An 18,163-nucleotide genomic window follows, 5' to 3' on the forward strand; every position below is an offset into this window, starting at 1 on the left:
ATTGGAGAGGACTTCTCCCCACCATAAGCCCCATATACGTTTTTCTATAGCATTTTTAGTGCATGTGTGCTGCAGTTGATTGCCTGCTTGTCATTGGTTTTTGGTTTTCCCATTACTTTTCTTTGCCTTAGCTATTTTGTTGTTGTTGTTCTCTGGATCACAGAATTTCTCATCACACAAACCATAATGATTGACCGATATCTCGATCAACGTTGTATACTTTGATGTCGTGTTTCATTTGCTGAGGGGTGCTGGTATAAAATGATAAGTCCGTGGAAACATTCGCTTTTCACATACTTTTTCTTTATTTAAAAATAATTAAAAATAAACAAATCATTGTAAACAAGAATGAGGAAATGATAAACTACAAAATAAGAAGCAGCACGCAATAAAAAAAATAAAAGATCCAATGAAATTTTTAAGTCTACCGCAAATCAAGAGGGTTCCGAAAAAATGTGGGCTTAGCTAAAAAGGTATTGATTGATTTGATTAAATTAACATTAATGAGGCACGTAAAGAAGAATTTGTATGTTAAGTCGAAGGTAAATTTTGTTTCGATTTTCGATTGAGAATACAAATTTTGATTAAATTAGTTAATCGTATCAAAATGTGTTCGTAATACTTTCCATCACTTAGGCAATGCATAAGAGAAATTGTTTACATTAAATAATTACGTATATTCATTAAAAACAGAGCAACCAAATTGCATTTATGTCATATTCCGAATATCAATTAAATTTAATTTAGGCATTCAATAAACTTTATGTTTATAGCTTTCCAATTTTGAGTGGTGCGGTGAAATGTGAAAATTTTCAGACCTAGGCAACACTTAAAATACATTTAAAATTAAATTAAGAAAATAAGCATTTTCAACGTTTTCTGTTTTCTCTCGTTTTGTTTAAAACATATTTTGCACTTTTACTTTTTTCTTGTATTTGTGTTTATTTTTACTGATGCTGACATATGAAACTAATTACTTATCATAATTCTTTACATGTACATATATTTTTTCTAGCTTTTAGTTTTTTGTTTTTTTTTATTTGCTTTTTTTTAGATTTTCATTTTGGCAGTGTTCACATTATGAAAACAAAAATATTATTTTTAATTAAGTTACTATTTTTTTTGTAGTTTTCCTAGCAAATGCTGGATTTTTGTCGCTGCTTTACTAATTAAAGAAATCAGCTTAGCTTTGGTAAATTGTACACAATTTTTGCTGTTTGTTTAGAACTTGCGGCTAAATGCTAGGTGTGAATGGGGAAATGCGATCAGGCTGCTAAAGCTTAAACTTATTCTTAACAAGGCATTGAAACAAATCGAATTTGCAATTGAAACGATAACGACGATAACCATACGATAACGAAAACGATAACGGCGACAATAATGGCAACACAAATGTCAATCGGAATCAGAGAACTTGAATTTCCATCTTTGTGCTTGTGTTGTGATGTTTTCCTAGTTGGTTTTTTCCTGGATTACTTTCCCACCCCTCTATGCTCCACGAATAAAGTGGTTTTGATTAGCGTTACGCAAGTTTTTCATCGTTCCTTGATGGCACACAGTTTCCGCTGGATTCCTCCTCCTCCACTCCGCCTCTGGATTTCCCGGCTTTTCCGGATGGCCCTGCTTAAATCTCGCCTCACATGTGGCGCTTCATGTGCAGCGCCAAGTGATCGGACCTCGAGAAGCAGCGATCGCAGTTGCGACACTTGAACGGCTTGGCACCTGTGTGTTTGCGGTAGTGGCGGGTCAGCTCGTCGCTCCTCGCAAACCTCCATTCACAGCCCTCCCAGGAGCACTTGTACGGCTTTTCACCTGCAACGGGAAGGAAGGACGCAAAACTCTTATTAAATAAGTTACATTCACAATGGCAAAACTAAAATGTGCACAAAAAACTTATAACATATCATAGGTCCAGAGAATATTCTTCAATTGTATACTATTGGTGTTATTTATTGCATTCGAGTTTACTTATATCGGTTTTATACTGTATATATTACAATATATCAATGGTGATCATGCACCATTTTCCCGCAAAGAATCGCCGCATTCGGTTCCTTTGCTTATTGTAAGAGCAATTATCCCGAATCCTTTCGAATCAAGAACATTTTTTCCAGTGTCTAGAAACTGCCGCAGTAGAAAGTGGCTGCAATTTCACCGCTGCTTCGCTGCTGCAGCATAAACAATAAAGCGCATAAATATGCGTGCTCTGGGAGGAAAAAAGGGCTAGAGTTTGGGGAAACATTTTTTATTTAGCACGCGCCTGCCAAATGAAAAAACTTTTTCGACGCGTCCACGGACGAGAAATATGCATAAAGTAAAACACGAGTAAACAGAGGGCGGGGTGGAAAGAGCGGGTGAAGCGGGCAAAACGCACAAGCAGTCAGGAATTTAAGACAATTAAAAATGAAAAACTGTAAAATTAAAACCGAACCAAAACGAAACGGAACGAAAAGATGCTAAAGTCGGCGTGGACGGTGTGCCAAGCGCGGTCCTTTGCCAACATTTTTCATGCGTGCCAAAAGCCTCAAAGGATACAAGCCGCCGAGTAGCGCCAAAAGCCAACCAGAGCAGGATCCCGAACCAGAAACAGAAACTGAAACAGAGCCAGGGCCAAAACCAGAATCAGAATCAAAAGCAGAAACAGAGCCATGGCGAAAACCAGCCAGCCGAAAGGAAAAGGAAATGCAGAAGTTGTAATTTCACACAAAGCAACAAAAAACGAAGAGGAACCTAAAAATGCGAGGGCCAGAGCGAGAACGACCTGAATAGAGCGGGGTGTAAAGCCGGCCAGTGCCAGAACGAACACACTGAAAAAATACGAAAACCCGGCCCGAACCCCCGAATAAAAAAAAAAAGAAAAAATGGGAAAATTATTTCAGTTTAAAAGACAAACAGCAGCCGAGGCAGGAAATTGCCGCCGTTGCTGCCGCTGGAGAAGAAGAAAAAAAAAGATGGAAAATGGAGCGAGATAACCGGCAAGTAGACGACGACAGCCAAGAAAAATGCATAAAGCTGAGTGGAAAACTTTGTAACGCATACCATACACACACACATACACAAAGACTTGGCTTAAAACTTAATGCATGCGGAAATGTGTGATATTTCCGTGCTCAATTTCACATTATGCACTTGCGGCTTTCCTCCCATTTTCCCGCTGCCATTTTCCCGCTACCATTTTCCCCAGCTTTCCAACCCTTCCGTTGACCGGAGCTCGGACTTGCCGGCTGTCTTAATTTCCATTTGTTTACACTTGGCCATAGCTCAAGTCGCAACTGTGCGTGTGATACTGGATATGTGTTGGTGAGTTCTTGATAAATTTGTCCGTGAACGCCCTCGTATTGATCATACTTGTTTTAAACTTTTAAGTTTTTGATAGCTGGTAAGGAATTTTGGTGAATTGTCCAACAAGGACAAGGTATTGGTAATTCATTTTTAAAAATGATTGGTGAATTACTATTAAATTTTTACAAATATATATATTAAATTTTCTAGATAAATATGTTTTTGATATGTTTGATTCATACAGTGAAACCTCTTTAAGAAAATGTTGCTAATTTCATTGGTTCTATTCTTTAGCTAAATCTGTTGTTGATTTCGTTGGTGAATACCTTGGTGAGTGCCGATTGTGTTGGAAAGTGCTGTATGTACATAGGTGCATCTAATGGCAGCGAGTGTGGGTGACAGCCACTTGGACTTTGGCATGTTGTCAGAACTGTTTGGGAATCGAAGCATTTGGCAATAAATAAGGGAATGCACACTCGCACACACATCGTTGTCTTTGGCAGTTGGTTGGCTACACTCCTCTCGCTCTTTATCAGTTTTTCTCTGTTTCTGGCCATCCCTGCAGTCATCCTGCCGCTCCTCTCTGGCTGTGTAAATCAGCGTCAAATGCACAAAGTGCAGGCCCAGAGATCTAGGATGCGACCCCCAAGAGTCTCGTATTGAAGTGCATTTAAACGGCAAAAGAGCTGGCAGCAGGCGGTCGGCAATCCGAGGGCCAAAAGCAGCGATAAAGCACCCAAAATGGCCGTGTTATCTGGCCATTGAAGTGGCCCGGCAAAACGAAACGAAACCAAAAACGAAATGAAACCGAAACGAGCCAACAACAAAACGTAGGCGATGCGCCAATAACTGACTAATTGGATACCCTTTTGTTAAAGAATTTAAATATGAGAGTTGTTAATAAAGTGTGTGTGTGGTAAGTTGGTCTTAAGCTTAACGAGTTAAGCTTTGGGAATTATGTATGTTTTCTACGGGTAAATCCAATTTGGCTATTGATTAAAATATACTATTTACTTAGTATAATATATATATATGATATTAACAGACAATCGGCATACCCTTTCCCTACCCTCTTTGAAGCACCCGGCGGACCTGGCCCAATAGTTGGCCATTACTCAGACTCTGGATATTGGCCATTTCAACGGGCCGGGCCCTAAAGTACGTGTATGCAATGACCGCGCATGTGGAGCAAGATGGTTTTCCGCTTTCGCGTTTTTCCGCCCAATGCAGCGGCAGCCCTTTAATTAGTTTTCATGGCAAGTCATCTGAGCTGACATTGTTAGCCGCGATGCAGCTCCACGGGTTCGGGCCAAAACGCCAAAACGCCAAAAAGCCAAACAGCCAGCCAAGGCAATCGGCAACTGGGTTAAGCGATTTTCGCCTGCTTTTATTTCCTCCAATCGCGCCGAGACGTCGCCATGTTAATTTATTGAGCCGAACGCAGTTAAAACTTAACCTCAGCCGTTTGTCCGCATATATACACATATATATATATTGATAGTTTCAGCTGCGATTCTGTGGCACTGGCAGGCCATAAAGCCAGCACTTGTAACTTGTTTAAAGGCAATAAGGAGGCGGCCACGATGGAGGACCGCCAATGCAACCGCTTAGCAAAAAAAAAGTGGAGAAAAAGGAGCAGCGAATGGAGCCAGTTAATATTTTATAAATTTCACTTGGCGCGGGGTTTTAATTTCGCCCGGCAATAGGAAAGAATGCACCGGCGGGACATGCGATGTGGAAAAGCGGGGGTGGGTGGGGGAGCGGGAGGTCGGGAAATGGCTGAGGAATCCCTTTTCCTCGGTGGCTCGCCTTTTTATGGAGCTGCTCGATGCCTTCTCGGCTTTTGCACTCAACACAATTTTTATGGTCTGTTTGCGTCTTTTCACTTGATTGCACTTGTAATCTTTTCTTAACGGCTTCGGCGTCTCGGCGCTTTTCCTGGTTTTGCCGGCTTTTCCAGACTCTGCTTGCATGCCACTCTGGCACTTTTATAGTCGCCTGCGTTTAACTAATTGAAATCGTTTGTGGCCAAAGTTTGCGAGGAGGATTTTATTTCGCCAAATGTCGCTTTAATTGATATTCAATTGGGCCGATAAATATATATATATAGATATATACGTGTGTGTGTGTGGCCAGTGTGCTCGAATGGGTTTCTAATTAAATGGCGACGGGCAGATGGAAATGCAAATGGAAATGGCAATGGGAATGGATAGATGGCAAAAGCCACAGGAGGAAATGCAGGAAGTGCGCTCGAAAACCCAAATCAAATTAATTTCACTGTCTGTTCCGCCCAAATTCCCCCGGAAAATGTTCAAGGACACTGTTTGGCAACTAAATAATAGCTCGTCATCAATTATTCGCATGCGTCCGCTTTTCAAATGCGACAACATTTAAAGAATCCTCCATCTAGGCGCTCTAATGAAATTCTCTGCCGAGCTGAGCTTCATTTGCCATGCAAAAAACGTAATTCATTAGGTTTTCTTTAATTTAAAAAACCTCGCCTGGTCTCCATGGTATCATTAAAATAATTACGTTTTCCTTTTTCCGCCCGGCTCCCCCCCACCATTCATAAAATTCTTTTTTTGCCCGTTTTTCCCCGAGCTTTTCCGCTTTTCGGTGCCAAATCAAATGTTTCAATCTTATCGTCGGGCCAACACCTTGGCTTTTGATTTATTGGTCTCACCGGGGGTTTGCCTATCTGCCCCGCTGCACTTGCCAGTAGTTGAACATGTGTAATTAATTAAAAACTCCTCAGGTTCAAGGAACACTATAGAACTTTTCCTGGCAAAATTAACACTTAAAGCTGTTGAGGCAACAAAACAAGGCGCCAACAGCAGGAAGGGCGCTTATATTCAGTTAAGTTTGGCTTCGACTTCGGTTTTGCCCAAGATAAACTGAGAGTTATGAGCAAAAACTTTGACTGTTATGGATTTTTATTGGGCCAAAGGCTTTTGACTTTCCTGTGGCAAGGGCAAACAACAGCGGCAGCAGGTCCGGAATTCGATGTTAATTAAAATGTTAAGCCCCAGCGGCCCGGGGCCAAAGTAAATTTATAAATTGAGCAATATCCTGCGGCCGTCACAGAAAGCTGCTGCTGTTGACACTCGCCACAAAGTGGCAGGATGGGCCTAAGCCTTGAGCTGCACATGAATCTTCCTTATGCGCCCTCTGTGATGGCCACGCCTTCAAGGGGCCATTTCGGCAGTAACCGAGTAGCTTTGACCAACATTCGGGCACTGGACAAACAAGCCCACATATACATGGCCATAACCATTGTCGACTTGAGTGAGAAATTTGCGAGGCCTGAATTTCATTTGCGGACCAAACATGGGCTGTGCTGGCAAAGAACAAAATGCGACTTGGGAACACTTGCATGCATAAGTAAACAAAACCCCACACATAGAGGCAGCTCTTTATCCAGGGTATCATCGATTCGGCACCGCTCCAGAAAGTCAGTCTTCTCTTGGATATGAATGGTTTGGCAACGGCATTGCAAAATCATTTGCCTGGCATTTGAGTGCGTGCCAAATGATTTGTTGGTGCCACCCCTGCGGTGCCCCAAGCCGAAAACTGACAAGCCAAAACAAAGAATGAATCTACCACAACTCATAAAGCAAGCTCCTAGTTGTGCAGATGGAAAAATCAGGCATAGCTCTCAGTTTTCATGGGGTTACGAACTGAAACTAAGTGGTACATATGTCTAATTTATGTGCTTGCTAAAATGTTTTCCTAGCTATCAATTGAACTGAAACACCTTTGAAATTAGGAAAATCCATTCCATTTTTTTCTGAGTGCACAAGTTTTAACTGAATGCGCACAAATGTTGTTCGCCAGCAACTGCAACCTTTTTTTGCCCACTTTTTGGCAGAACTTGAAATGGATTTTGGTTTTCTATTTTATGGGTTAAGTGTTCGCTGGCAAAGCTCTTGTAAGCGCACACGCACACAACCAACCGAGTGGAGCCCAAATCAATAGATTTGCTCTCTCGTGTTCGAATGTGGTTGTAATAAAATTACATTTCAACGCTTGCTGCACGAGTGTGTGTGTGTGTGACCAATATTTCATGTTTGAATTATGCGATTTTTATTGAAATTTCAAGCATCGTCTGCTGTCAGGCGATGAGGTTGTTTTTGGTGCCCAATTGCCGGTGCCCCAACCCCGTTTGCTTCCTACCCGGCTCCTGCCACTGCTCCATTCATCGTTTACATCATCCAGCCCATTGCATGTTTTTGCCTGGTTTTCCCGCCCCGACTGCAAGGCTGTGGAAAGTGGAGCCTGGACAAAGGACGGTGTCGCGCAAACAATGCAACATGTCACTCCTGTCTGTCCCAGGGAACTCTGCCGAGGACATTGTTGTCGCAGGCCTCTGATTTATTGGGCAGGAGCACCGGTGGATGAGGAGGAGGATGGGCAGGGGCTGGCGGTGATGCAGGTGCGTTGGGGATTCGCTGGCCCCTTTCCCGGGGCACACGCTTTTAATTGCCGACTGTGGCAGTTGGAAATTCGGATCTGTCAGTGGCACACACATCGCACACACTTCTTCTCACCGCACTCATTCAGTGCATTCATATTTTTCGGGGCGACTCACCTGTATGCGTTCTTTGGTGGGCCTTCAGGTGCGAGCTCTTCGTGTAGACTTTTTTGCAGCCCAGAAATTGGCACTTGTGTATCCGCCGCTTGGCGTCCGGGCTGTGATCGCTGTGATGCTGGCGCGGGTGGTGCGGTTTCGAGGAGCCTGCGGGTCACAAAAAACATGGATGAGGTTTCGAACTGGGTCAAGTACTAGCCAAACTCACCATTCGTCGACTTTTCCGACCGTTGCGAAAGCACCTGTTGCTGCGGCGTCGCGGTGTTAATGCTGTTGCTGCTGGTGTTGCTGGTGTTGCTGCTGCCATTGATGTTGCTGCTGCTGTTGCTGCTGCTGCCGCTGTTGGCTGCTGCACTGAGCACGGCGGCAACATTGGCATTGCCGTTGTTCTGCATTTGGATGACCCGGGCCAGACTGATGCCAGCCGCTCCTGGCTTCCCGTTGGCCGTCGTCAGGCGGACGATGGTGCTGCGCGGAATGTTGCTGTGTGTTGGCTGGTCGCTGCTGCCGCTGATGCTGCTGCTGCTACTGTGGCTGCTACTGCTGCTATTGCTGCTGCTGTTGCTGCTACTGCTGCTGCTGCTCTTGGGCGAGTTGCTGTCGATGTTGTTGTGGCTAAGGGCCTGTGGCGATATGCTCAAATGCTGGACGGCCAGCTGCTGCTGCTGCTGCTGCAGTTGCGTCATTGTGGGATTGCTCTGGCTGGTGAAGCGCAGGATTGCTGTAGCGGGTGTGGAGTTGCCGGGCTGTGGATGGAGCTGCTGCTGCTGCTGTTGCTGCTGCTGCTGCTGCTGTATCAGTGCCGCCAAATCGTTGGCCTCCAGCTGCTGGGCGTAATTGTTGCTGCGCAGGTTGGACTCTGGCGAAGAGGGCGGCGTAAGCGTGGGCAGCACGAAGTCCTGGACATGCCCCAGGTGCATTCTCGCATTGCTGCCCGGGTGATTCTTGGCCTGGACCACGCGTACCTTGATGCCCGGCGCCGAGCTGTTGCGGGAACTCACTGTGATGGTGCTGCCACTGCCCAGACTGCTCAGCGGGCTGGCGATGATGTTGCTGCTGCCGGTGGTGTTGCCGTTGCTATTGCTGTGGCTATTGCTGCTGCTGATGCTGCTGCTGTTGCTGATGCTGGTGGGCGTCATGTTGCCCGCACTGCCGATGCTGGGATTGGGGGAGATGGCCGAGGGCGGAGCTGCGAGCAGCGCGCTCAGCTTGTCGTCACAGCCCACGTCGTCGTCCTCCTCGTCGATCCGCTCCTGCTTGACCAGCACCGAGCAGCTCAGTGCCTGGGAGCCATTGCTATCCCACGAGGTGCCCGAGCAGTTGGACGAGACCGAGGAGGTCGTCGAGATCGTGTCCAGGTGCTGCTCCTTGATCTTCAGCTCTTCGAGCAGGCGGGCGGGTGTGGAGAATATGTCCCACGGATTGTCCAGATTGCTGTGCATCTTCTTCTGCAGCTTGGGCTCATCTCGCAGATAGCGCTCCAGTTCGTAGCAGGTCTGCAAATGGAGGAAGCAAAAAGCGAAAGTTCATGAAAATGTGGGTCCATTAGGGCGGTTAGGGTGGCTAATGGCTGCTGTGGCCCAATTCAATTTGCCTGGCTTACACATTGCCAGCATTTTCGAGCACATTAAGCTGATAATTTAGGGACGCTGCCCGCGGCCAGAAACATAAACATAAATTTCAAATTATGCTTTATGCCTGCCGCAATTACAGGTAATAATTTTGCGCATTGGATTTATTGCCGGTTGCATACTTTCGGGCGCCTGACTTTGCCTAATGGAGGCGACAATTAAGTGCACATGAAAGGGGCCGCCGCCAGGTGATTCGCTGGAATGGGTGCTTCAGTGGCTGACTGGGCGGTTGGATGGGTGGACGGTGCGCCGCCGGCGGGAGGTACCTTTGATCTGCGCTCCACTCGAGCGGACTCATTTCGCAACTCGTTGCAAGTGGTGTGCGCACGGTAAACAGCAAACTGCAAACATGCCGCCGGCACTTGCCACGCCCCTTCGATGCACTGCTACCAATAAGGGGCGGGTATTTTTTTTTTTTTTGGGGGAAGTGACTTGGGGGAGTTTCGGTGTCCTGCAACCCGCTTAAAGTCACCCAAGTCAGCCACAAATTGAACACATGAACGGCAATTTGGCCGGCCATTTGTAGGGAACCCCTGTTCAAATACGAGGAATCCCAATTTGATTTGGGCTGCTAACAAATCTTATTAAGTGCGATGCAAAGCGCAGAAAACCAATGAGTCGGAATAAGCAGCCGCATCAGCAGAAGGGTTGAGCCGGGCCCGCTTTGACCATTTTTCCGGATCTCACACATGCCCGCCGCGTAAATCACTTTAAGTGTTATTTCAAGAAAATAATTGCAACACATAAATTTGCGCAACCCTTTCTGCCACGAATGTAGCACTGAGCTCGCCCGAGAACAGGGAAAACTATAAGGGTTTATGAATCGGGATAATGGCTGAGGGTCTCTGGATCGGGCTTAGACTTTCGGTTTTGGCCTCAGCACACACAACACATGATTAATGGGCGGCTGCTGCTGCCGTTTGTGTTGCTGCTGCCGGTGCATTTCCCGCCCGCTTTTCCTCTTTTATTTTCACTCAGACAATGCTGGCGGGGGGCAATCTTTGAGCTGAAATCTAAATAAAATGTTACATGCGCGCAATGCAAAAGCAATTTGATATATTGTTTTGGGTGGCCTTCGAGGGGCGTTTCGGGGGGTGATGGGTGGGTGGCAGGTGGCCAAGGGAAGTACTATCAAAAATGGCATTTTGATTTATGCCCCGCCGCTTTTGCTGCTCGCGGCAACGGCGATGCTGCAAACAAATCACGTGGGCCAACAGGCCAAAGATTAGACGCGACTTTCAAATTGCTGCCGGCGAACAAGGACTGCCGTGTAGATACAGATACTCGCACCTTGGAACACCTGATTGATGGCCGGCGGGAGTGTAGTTCAGCTCCTGGCCAATTTATAGAAAACAATGACAGCTTAGCTGGTGTTTTTTTTTGTTTTTGTGAGGGTGGTACAACAATATGGCGAGCCGTTCGCCATGTTAAAACCCAATTATCAAACTAATTATGATCCTTTATCTCTGGCTCGGCAATTAGGATAATTAGCAGTGTTGCCAGAACGGCTGGCATTGTTGCGGAGAGCGCTGGCCAGTTCGGATTTGGCCTAAATGCAAGGATTTTAATTAATGAGAGAAAACCACAGGCAGATATTGCATGCTCTGTGGGCGGTGCAAATGGGTTCGAAAATGCGAATTATTATTGTAAGTGCAAAATCTAATTGCAACCACTTTGAAATGCCAGCCAGTCATCCGTCCAAGCCTTAATATATGCCACTACCTGTGTGTTAATAATTCATATGGTCTAACCATATCCAACAAGGAAGCCCAGGTTAAACGAGTGTAAGCCGACTAGTGGGTTTTATGGCCAACAATTTGGTAGCTGCGTTGAATAATAACCGTAATTCTCACAAACAACGTGCATGTATGTATATAATTATGGTTATTGACGGGTTTCCTACCTAAACCCTTAACAAAAGCAAGAAGTACACTTAGCAGCAGATTGAAGAGGCCAAAAGTTGACTCTTTGTTGTAATCAACATAATTATTGTTGGCGCAAACTTCTCCCAAAAGGGAAGAAAACATTTTCCCCCCATGTGTGAGAGGGAGTAAAACTTTTCTACTTTCTTAGGAAAACTTTTTTTCTGCTCCTCATTTGTGTTTAATAGAAATTTATTTGCCCGTCTAGGATGCGTGGATATTACTGGAGCGGAGGGTGACAACAAAACACTTTTGCGCACTTTTTGCCAGCAATTTATTACGCTCCACTTTGGGCCACATAAAAATCCTCATTTCCGTGGCATTTATTTGCCGTCTGCCTTATGTTTCGTTTTCGTTTTCTATTTCTATTTCTATTCCGGCTCCTGTTTCTGATCCTAAATTGTGGTTCCCCATTTCCCATTTGCTTTTTTCCACACTTTTTGGACTTCCCCGGAACTGTGTTTTAACTCCGAGCTGGTTTATGCGATGCACTTAGGCGATGTGGTGACAGCTGCGGTTATTAAAACCTGCAAATTGTATTTATATCCCCATGGCAAAGTGGGACCCAGATTTTGACAAGCCGGAAAAAAAGAATAGACATATTTCGGCATAAATTTATTGGCTCACAGATTACCAGGCCAGACCAGACCAGACCAAAACGGGAGATTCTGCAGATGCTAAGGATGTTGGCACACTTTTAGGCTAAAATTGATATGGGAAGAACGCTTGTGACTGAGCCGCCGCCACAATGGAAAGTTGGAAAAAGGAATACTGAAACGAAATCCTTAAATTTTTGCAATTATCTAGCCGCAAATTGTTTGCCGAGTCTAGAGCATTTGAGTTCTCAAGAGAACTCCCATTGTGTGCGGCACGAGCAAATAAAATTTTGAGCCAAACCGGATGAAATGAAATGTTTGCCCAAGGACCAAGCGATCCAGGACTTTGGTGGCAAATTGAATTTGGCCACAGCAAATAGAGTCTGTCATTTCCCGGGGTTGCAAGTTAGTGTGTGTGCCCGCCACACATGCTAATGTAAAATAAAAGCCTGCGATTAAATTTAATTATCTAGCATGTTTATTAAAGTCCACAAATGCGATGAGGCGGTGGAAGGGGAACGGAATGGATATGGATATGGGCGGGAGTATCGCACAATTGGGAGAGATTTCGAGTATTTGTCTGCTTGGCACACTCACACTTACTCGCACAAAGAGACATACTCGTCCTGGCACGCACTGGAATGGAAAATACCGCTGGCTTTTTGGGGCTTTCCCAGCGGGACGTCCTTGGTGGGCGGAACATATTTAATTATGTGTGTAATTGAAAAAGACGCAACGGCAGTTAAGGAACATACGCATGCCTCAAGGAAAAGCTGCTGTGTGAGAAAAATCAAGCCGTGACTATTATGCGGCACATGTCTGCGAAGTGTCCTGAATGTCCCGCTGCGATTTCAGCGCCCCAGTGTGTGTGTGTGTGCGAGTGTGCGAGTGTGTGAGTGTGAGCCCCCCCTCTCGGTGCGTGTCTGTGTATTAGAAAGACATTAGCAGACAACAGCGGGCAGCAATGGGCCTGTGGTTACAAAAATGCTTCAACAGCAGCCGAGCAGCAAGCCCCAAGGACCCAGAACCCAGTATCCAGTATCCGAAATCCAGGACAATGGTGCCGAGAAGCATCTGCCGGTGCCGAGAAGCATCTGCCGGCGCCGAAGAGCGCGCTACACAAATACAATTTTGGCTTCTCCTCCGCCGCCTGCATTATGTCATTTAATGAGCCATAATTCCAGAGAGAGTCCTCGGCCCGAGGGAAATGTTTGCCGAACATTTTTCCGTTTTCCATTTGTGCCGTCGTGCTGCCCGCCTCCATTTTTGAAAGTTTTAATGAAGGAAACGTAATGGAATTATGCCAACAATTAATGCCGCCCCAAGTGGAAGCAAGGAAAGCACTTTAAGACAGCACTGGTCCATTTAAGATGAGCGCAGTAAACCCAAAGATGTCATCTCCTCTTGTAAGATAGTTACTTCTAACGAGCATCGAAACCAATTGTATACGATATTCCATATTTTTCCTCTAGAAGACAATCAAGTGCTGGGTCCCTGTGCTTGCAAACATGGAAATATATATCCCTTTGATTTCTCCTTAGAATGAATATGTTTATAAGCAATCATAATATGTGGAATTACAATTATGTTGTTTATTCACAGGTCCCTGTTCGGGCGCCAAGTAGTCATACCAAAATTCCTTTACATAGTTGTAAATTCCATTCAAAATCATTGTAATTATTGCAGGTGTAAAATTACGGTCAGCATGTTTGGCACATATTGCAGCATGTGCCTCACATATTTATATCTAAACACACACATGCCTGGAGATTACACACAGATTGATACGTTTCATGTGTCGTTTGGATTGCAACTATTGTTTTCAATTTACGTCCTGCTGTGCAGCTTCCAGTCACCCCCACCAGCCCATCCTCCTTTACAGAAGAGTCCTGGCGATGGGGATGCAGCTCCTTGTTATCTGGCTGTCAGCTAAGTGACTTCTTAATACGAGGGTGTGCGGTGGAGGGGCGAGACCAGAAAGTGGCTGCAATCTCTGGAGTTGTAAGTGCACCACCAGCAGCAGTAGCAGCAACAATATCAGCCAGTCACTAGTCACTCGATTTGGCAATAACAATAAGCCAGACAAGGAGCTGTGGGCCAGCGGGTGGGCTGATGGCTGATGGCTCTGGCTCTCCGGCTCTCTGGCTAGGAGGTGACAGACGACAGGGGCAAGGACGCAGCGGGATAATTGAATTATTGGCATTATCACTGCATTTGCACTTATACACAAACACGCTCCAACTCCTCCGATTCCTCGCACCAACGGCTTCTGCAACTTCTCCTGCTTATTCAGCCACATTACAAAGTGTAATGCGTTGATTTACTTGACCTGCCCGCCCCGCAGAAAACCCGCTGCAGTTGTTTGTCAGTTTGTTTGTTTGTTTTCGGGTGGAAAGTGCACTTAAGCAACTGAGCTGGAGAGTCGGCAAAAGCGTTGCATAATTCCAGGCATTATGCTAATTTCGAAAAGGAACTTGGCACGCACACACCCACCCACACACAAGTAGTGCTGCTTGAAAGGAGTCGCAGGAAGATCACTTTCGCCCCGAGCGAAATTTCTGCCTCGAAGGCAATCGAAGGACTCTCGACGGCGAGCGCGAGAGCCCAAAAGTGTCGCCCGGAAAAGTGTGCTATCGGAATGAAAGAAAACCGAAAAAAGTAGTAAGTAAGCAAGGGGGATGAGCGGGGCAACTAATGCGTTGTACGCGCTGCTGAATTTAAATGAGGAATTAATGCGTACATTATTTCCAACCCTCAATTCGCCAGCCCAGCGCTCCTGACTATACAAACATTTTGCCACTTTCCACTTGCCACATGCATTGTGCCCCGCTTTTCGCTTTCGTTACAATTTCGGTCTTCCGTATTCTTTCTCGCTGCCCTGCCCTGCTTCGATTACGAGCTCCTTGGCTCCTTGGTGCTCCACTACCACTCGCAGGCCATTCCACCACTCCACAATGCCACCCAGATTGTCTGCCTCCGCCATTAGCTTTGAACTTGATGTTATTTGTGCGGCAGAGGCAAATTGCGATGGCTTTCCTTGTTCCTTGTTCCTTGCTACTTCCTCCTTGTTGCCGCCTGCTTCCCTTCACGCTTCGTTTCGTCACTTTGCGGCATGTTGCCGCCTTGGCCCGGCCTAAATGACACTTTGCCCAAATGATGACGCTGACAATGATAATAAATAAATTTAACGCACTTCTAGCGACTCGCGCCCTCTTCCCGAAAGTCAGTCAAGTCCAAGCCAATGTCATTTGCATTTTTTGTGTGCTGTAACCAAAATGGAACTTTATTAACGGCCCAATGTTTCCATGTCGTGGTCCATATTGCCGGCATTAAAGCCAGGGTAAACTTTTAAATTCTGTAACAGCTTATCGGGTCCGTTCTGCTTGGTCTGCTTCAACTAAATCGAGTAATCGAGGGGCAGAGCCAGAAACAATCACAATTTGCACATGACTGCCTGGGAAAATGCGCTTGTGTGTCCACTCTGTTTTGCAATTAAGAGTTGCAGGCACATTTCGGTAACTACTTTGAGTTCGAAACAATCGATGGTATTGACCATCGCCCCATCTACATCCACTTAGTAGGCAATTACATTTCATTCCGATCTGAATCGAAATCCGAGTCATAAGCCATGAACCCACACACATACAGCCAAAATTATTTAACACATTTAGAGGCGGCCACAAAATGAGCACACATTCAATTGGAAGGACCGCACATGTCCTGTTCCAGGAATTGGATCTGATCCCTGTCCTATGGCTGTGGGTGTTAGTGTCATCGACGACACAGAGATTGTAAAACGTATAAAATAAAGACAAAAGCTTAATAACTGAAGTCCGCTGCCACTGCCACTACCACTTCCACTATTACTGCCACAGCTGCCTGCTGTCCTTGTCCTTGTGTGACAATAAAAACTAATTTTTTGGGTCGCATTAAAGGATACACGTAAATGACAAAATAAGCACATACACATACACACACACATATTACATCGGATTGTCTGAGTTTTTGGGGAGCCCACAAAACTGTCGAGACGAAAAATGCAATTTCTGTGGTTTTCATTTTTACGGCAGACCATATGAAAGCCGAAAGCCACCCTTCCTTTCACCGAACGGCGAAGGTGGAACATTCTCAGTGTCTATTATGGCATTGAATGGATTTTGTGCTGAATCCCCTGATCCCAAAGCCCTCCCCCCGCGCAGCTATACCAAAATCATCGTTCAGTGTCTGCTTAAGTGTTTGTCTAACATTTTGTGGCTTATAACTATCATGGCTTATGATATTGACCCAAAACATGTTTAACAACGCATTTTGTCTGTGCACAAAAACCGAAAAATGTTTCATTCTCTATACGGCAAGTGTGTGTGCGAGGGTTTTATCGGCTCAATTCATCGATTGCTGGTTGCCAGAATGGTGGAGAATGGAACAGAAACGGAAACGGAAACGGAGAGGTGACCCCACATAAATAGCAAATTTGTACACAAAGCAGGTTTTTTTCCTGACAATGTCGCACGATAAAAGTAATAATGTTGGGGGATCCCAAACACCGCCAGCTCTTAACAGCAACATGTGTCCGTGTCCCGAAAACTTAATTGCTGGCCAAGTATTTCTTTGGCTGGGAGTAGGCCAAATGAAATGAGATTACACTAAACAACCGAGTTTAAGGTCAAGTTTTTGGCCCTCCTATGTGGGACAATCAAATAATGGCAACAAGCCTAATAACATTGCTGTGCGACCAGTAGATCCACAAAAGTTGCCCGTCTGAATGCAAAACTAACATAATTGGACAAAGTTTACCGCTTCCCTTGGCAGGAGAGAGATTATGTAACCGGAGAGGGCCAAGGCATAAGATAGGAACATGGCCATAAAGTTCAGTTAGCAGCCCCTGCTCCTCCACCACCACCTCCTCCATCCCATCACCATCTACAGCTACTGCCCAAAACCCCGATATTTGCATACTCGCAGAAGGAGGCAATTCCCGGGAACAAAAGTGGACAAAGCCCGGAGTGGAGCTTGTAGCCTGTGTTCGTTAACTAAAATACGATTGTATTTTATGCAGCGTGTCATGAAATATGCGACACTGCTTACATTTCATTTACACGCAGTGCGGGGCTGGAAACACACACATTTGCATAGGGGGCGGTGGGTTGCACAGTGGGCGATGGTGCGGGGTTTCCAGCACTTTGTGTGGGCAAAATTTATGCGAGAATTGCGCCAAATGCTGCAGTTGACATCGACCATCCAAAAATTGGCAAATATTTGACCGCTTTTCAGTTCGCATTTGCAATTCTATTGCCCGGAGAGCGAGTCCTGCGAAAGGATCAGGAAGAGCAAACCACAGGATACAGGCTGAGCCGTTGTCTTTAAGCCGAGACTCCAATAAAAGTGGCCATTAGTTGCACTCCATTTAACCAGCAGAACAGCAGGGCAAAAAAGGAGTGGCAAAAAGGATACATAAAAGTCGAAACAGGTGTAAAAAGGGACGAAGCAGCCAGAAATTGTGTAGCAAAATGCTGCACCATCGCCTCATTCGCATTCATCAACCCTCGTTTTTAATCCATTATGTGTCGGCGACATAAAGATTTAATGAATCGTAAACCTGAGTAATTGCCATGGCAGCAGCAACAGGTAGTGCGAGTGGTAGCCAGCCATCCCTGGCATATGGGCCACAAAGGGAGGAGTTCCTGTTCATTGATTTCCTTGAGTGCACAACCGTATCAGCTTGCAGTTTTCTCAGCTTTACTGCCAGGGAAACCACTCGAAGTAAATCGGCGCAAAGGTAACAAAAAAAAAATGTATTACTGAACTGCAAATCGCTGGGAAGCCGTGGAAAAGCGTGCGAGCGGATTGTTGCTGCAAGTTCGGTGGAGTTCGTGCGTCCGTGCAACTGGTGTCCATTGAACCCCCCGGCAATTAGCAAGTACACAATTTAAGCCCAACTAAATCTAAGCACATCAACATTCAATTCAGCTCGATGGCAAAGCCACCCAAAAAATAAACGAAATATCCGAAACAGCTTGGGAGATTTGCCCATTTGCGTGGCACACACGCAAAAACACAACTGTTTGGCAGCCAAGTGACCCGAGACTGAACCCGAACCCGAACCCAAACCCAAACTGCCGGCCATCTTTTCACCTCCTTTAAGCC

The 18,163-nt window shown here is 45.6% G+C and overlaps 1 protein-coding gene across 2 annotated transcripts in view; it reads right to left on the reverse strand.

Annotated features, from left to right (window-relative positions):
- Positions 1 to 944: 944 nt before the first annotated feature.
- LOC6608587 (Krueppel-like factor luna) overlaps positions 945 to 18,163 on the reverse strand; it is a 113,311-nt gene continuing 96,092 nt past the window's right edge. For both annotated transcript variants that reach the window (XM_002033285.2, XM_032714166.1), the window contains exons 3-5: positions 8,079 to 9,366; positions 7,871 to 8,017; positions 945 to 1,812 (exon numbers count right to left, since the gene is read on the reverse strand). In XM_002033285.2, coding sequence (XP_002033321.1) covers positions 1,637 to 1,812; positions 7,871 to 8,017; positions 8,079 to 9,366 — 1,611 coding nt within the window. In that variant the 3' untranslated portion in view covers positions 945 to 1,636. The remainder of the gene's footprint in view (positions 1,813 to 7,870; positions 8,018 to 8,078; positions 9,367 to 18,163) is intronic.

Source organism: Drosophila sechellia, chromosome 2R (genome assembly GCF_004382195.2).
Source record: "Drosophila sechellia strain sech25 chromosome 2R, ASM438219v1, whole genome shotgun sequence".
NCBI lineage: Eukaryota > Metazoa > Arthropoda > Insecta > Diptera > Drosophilidae > Drosophila > Drosophila sechellia.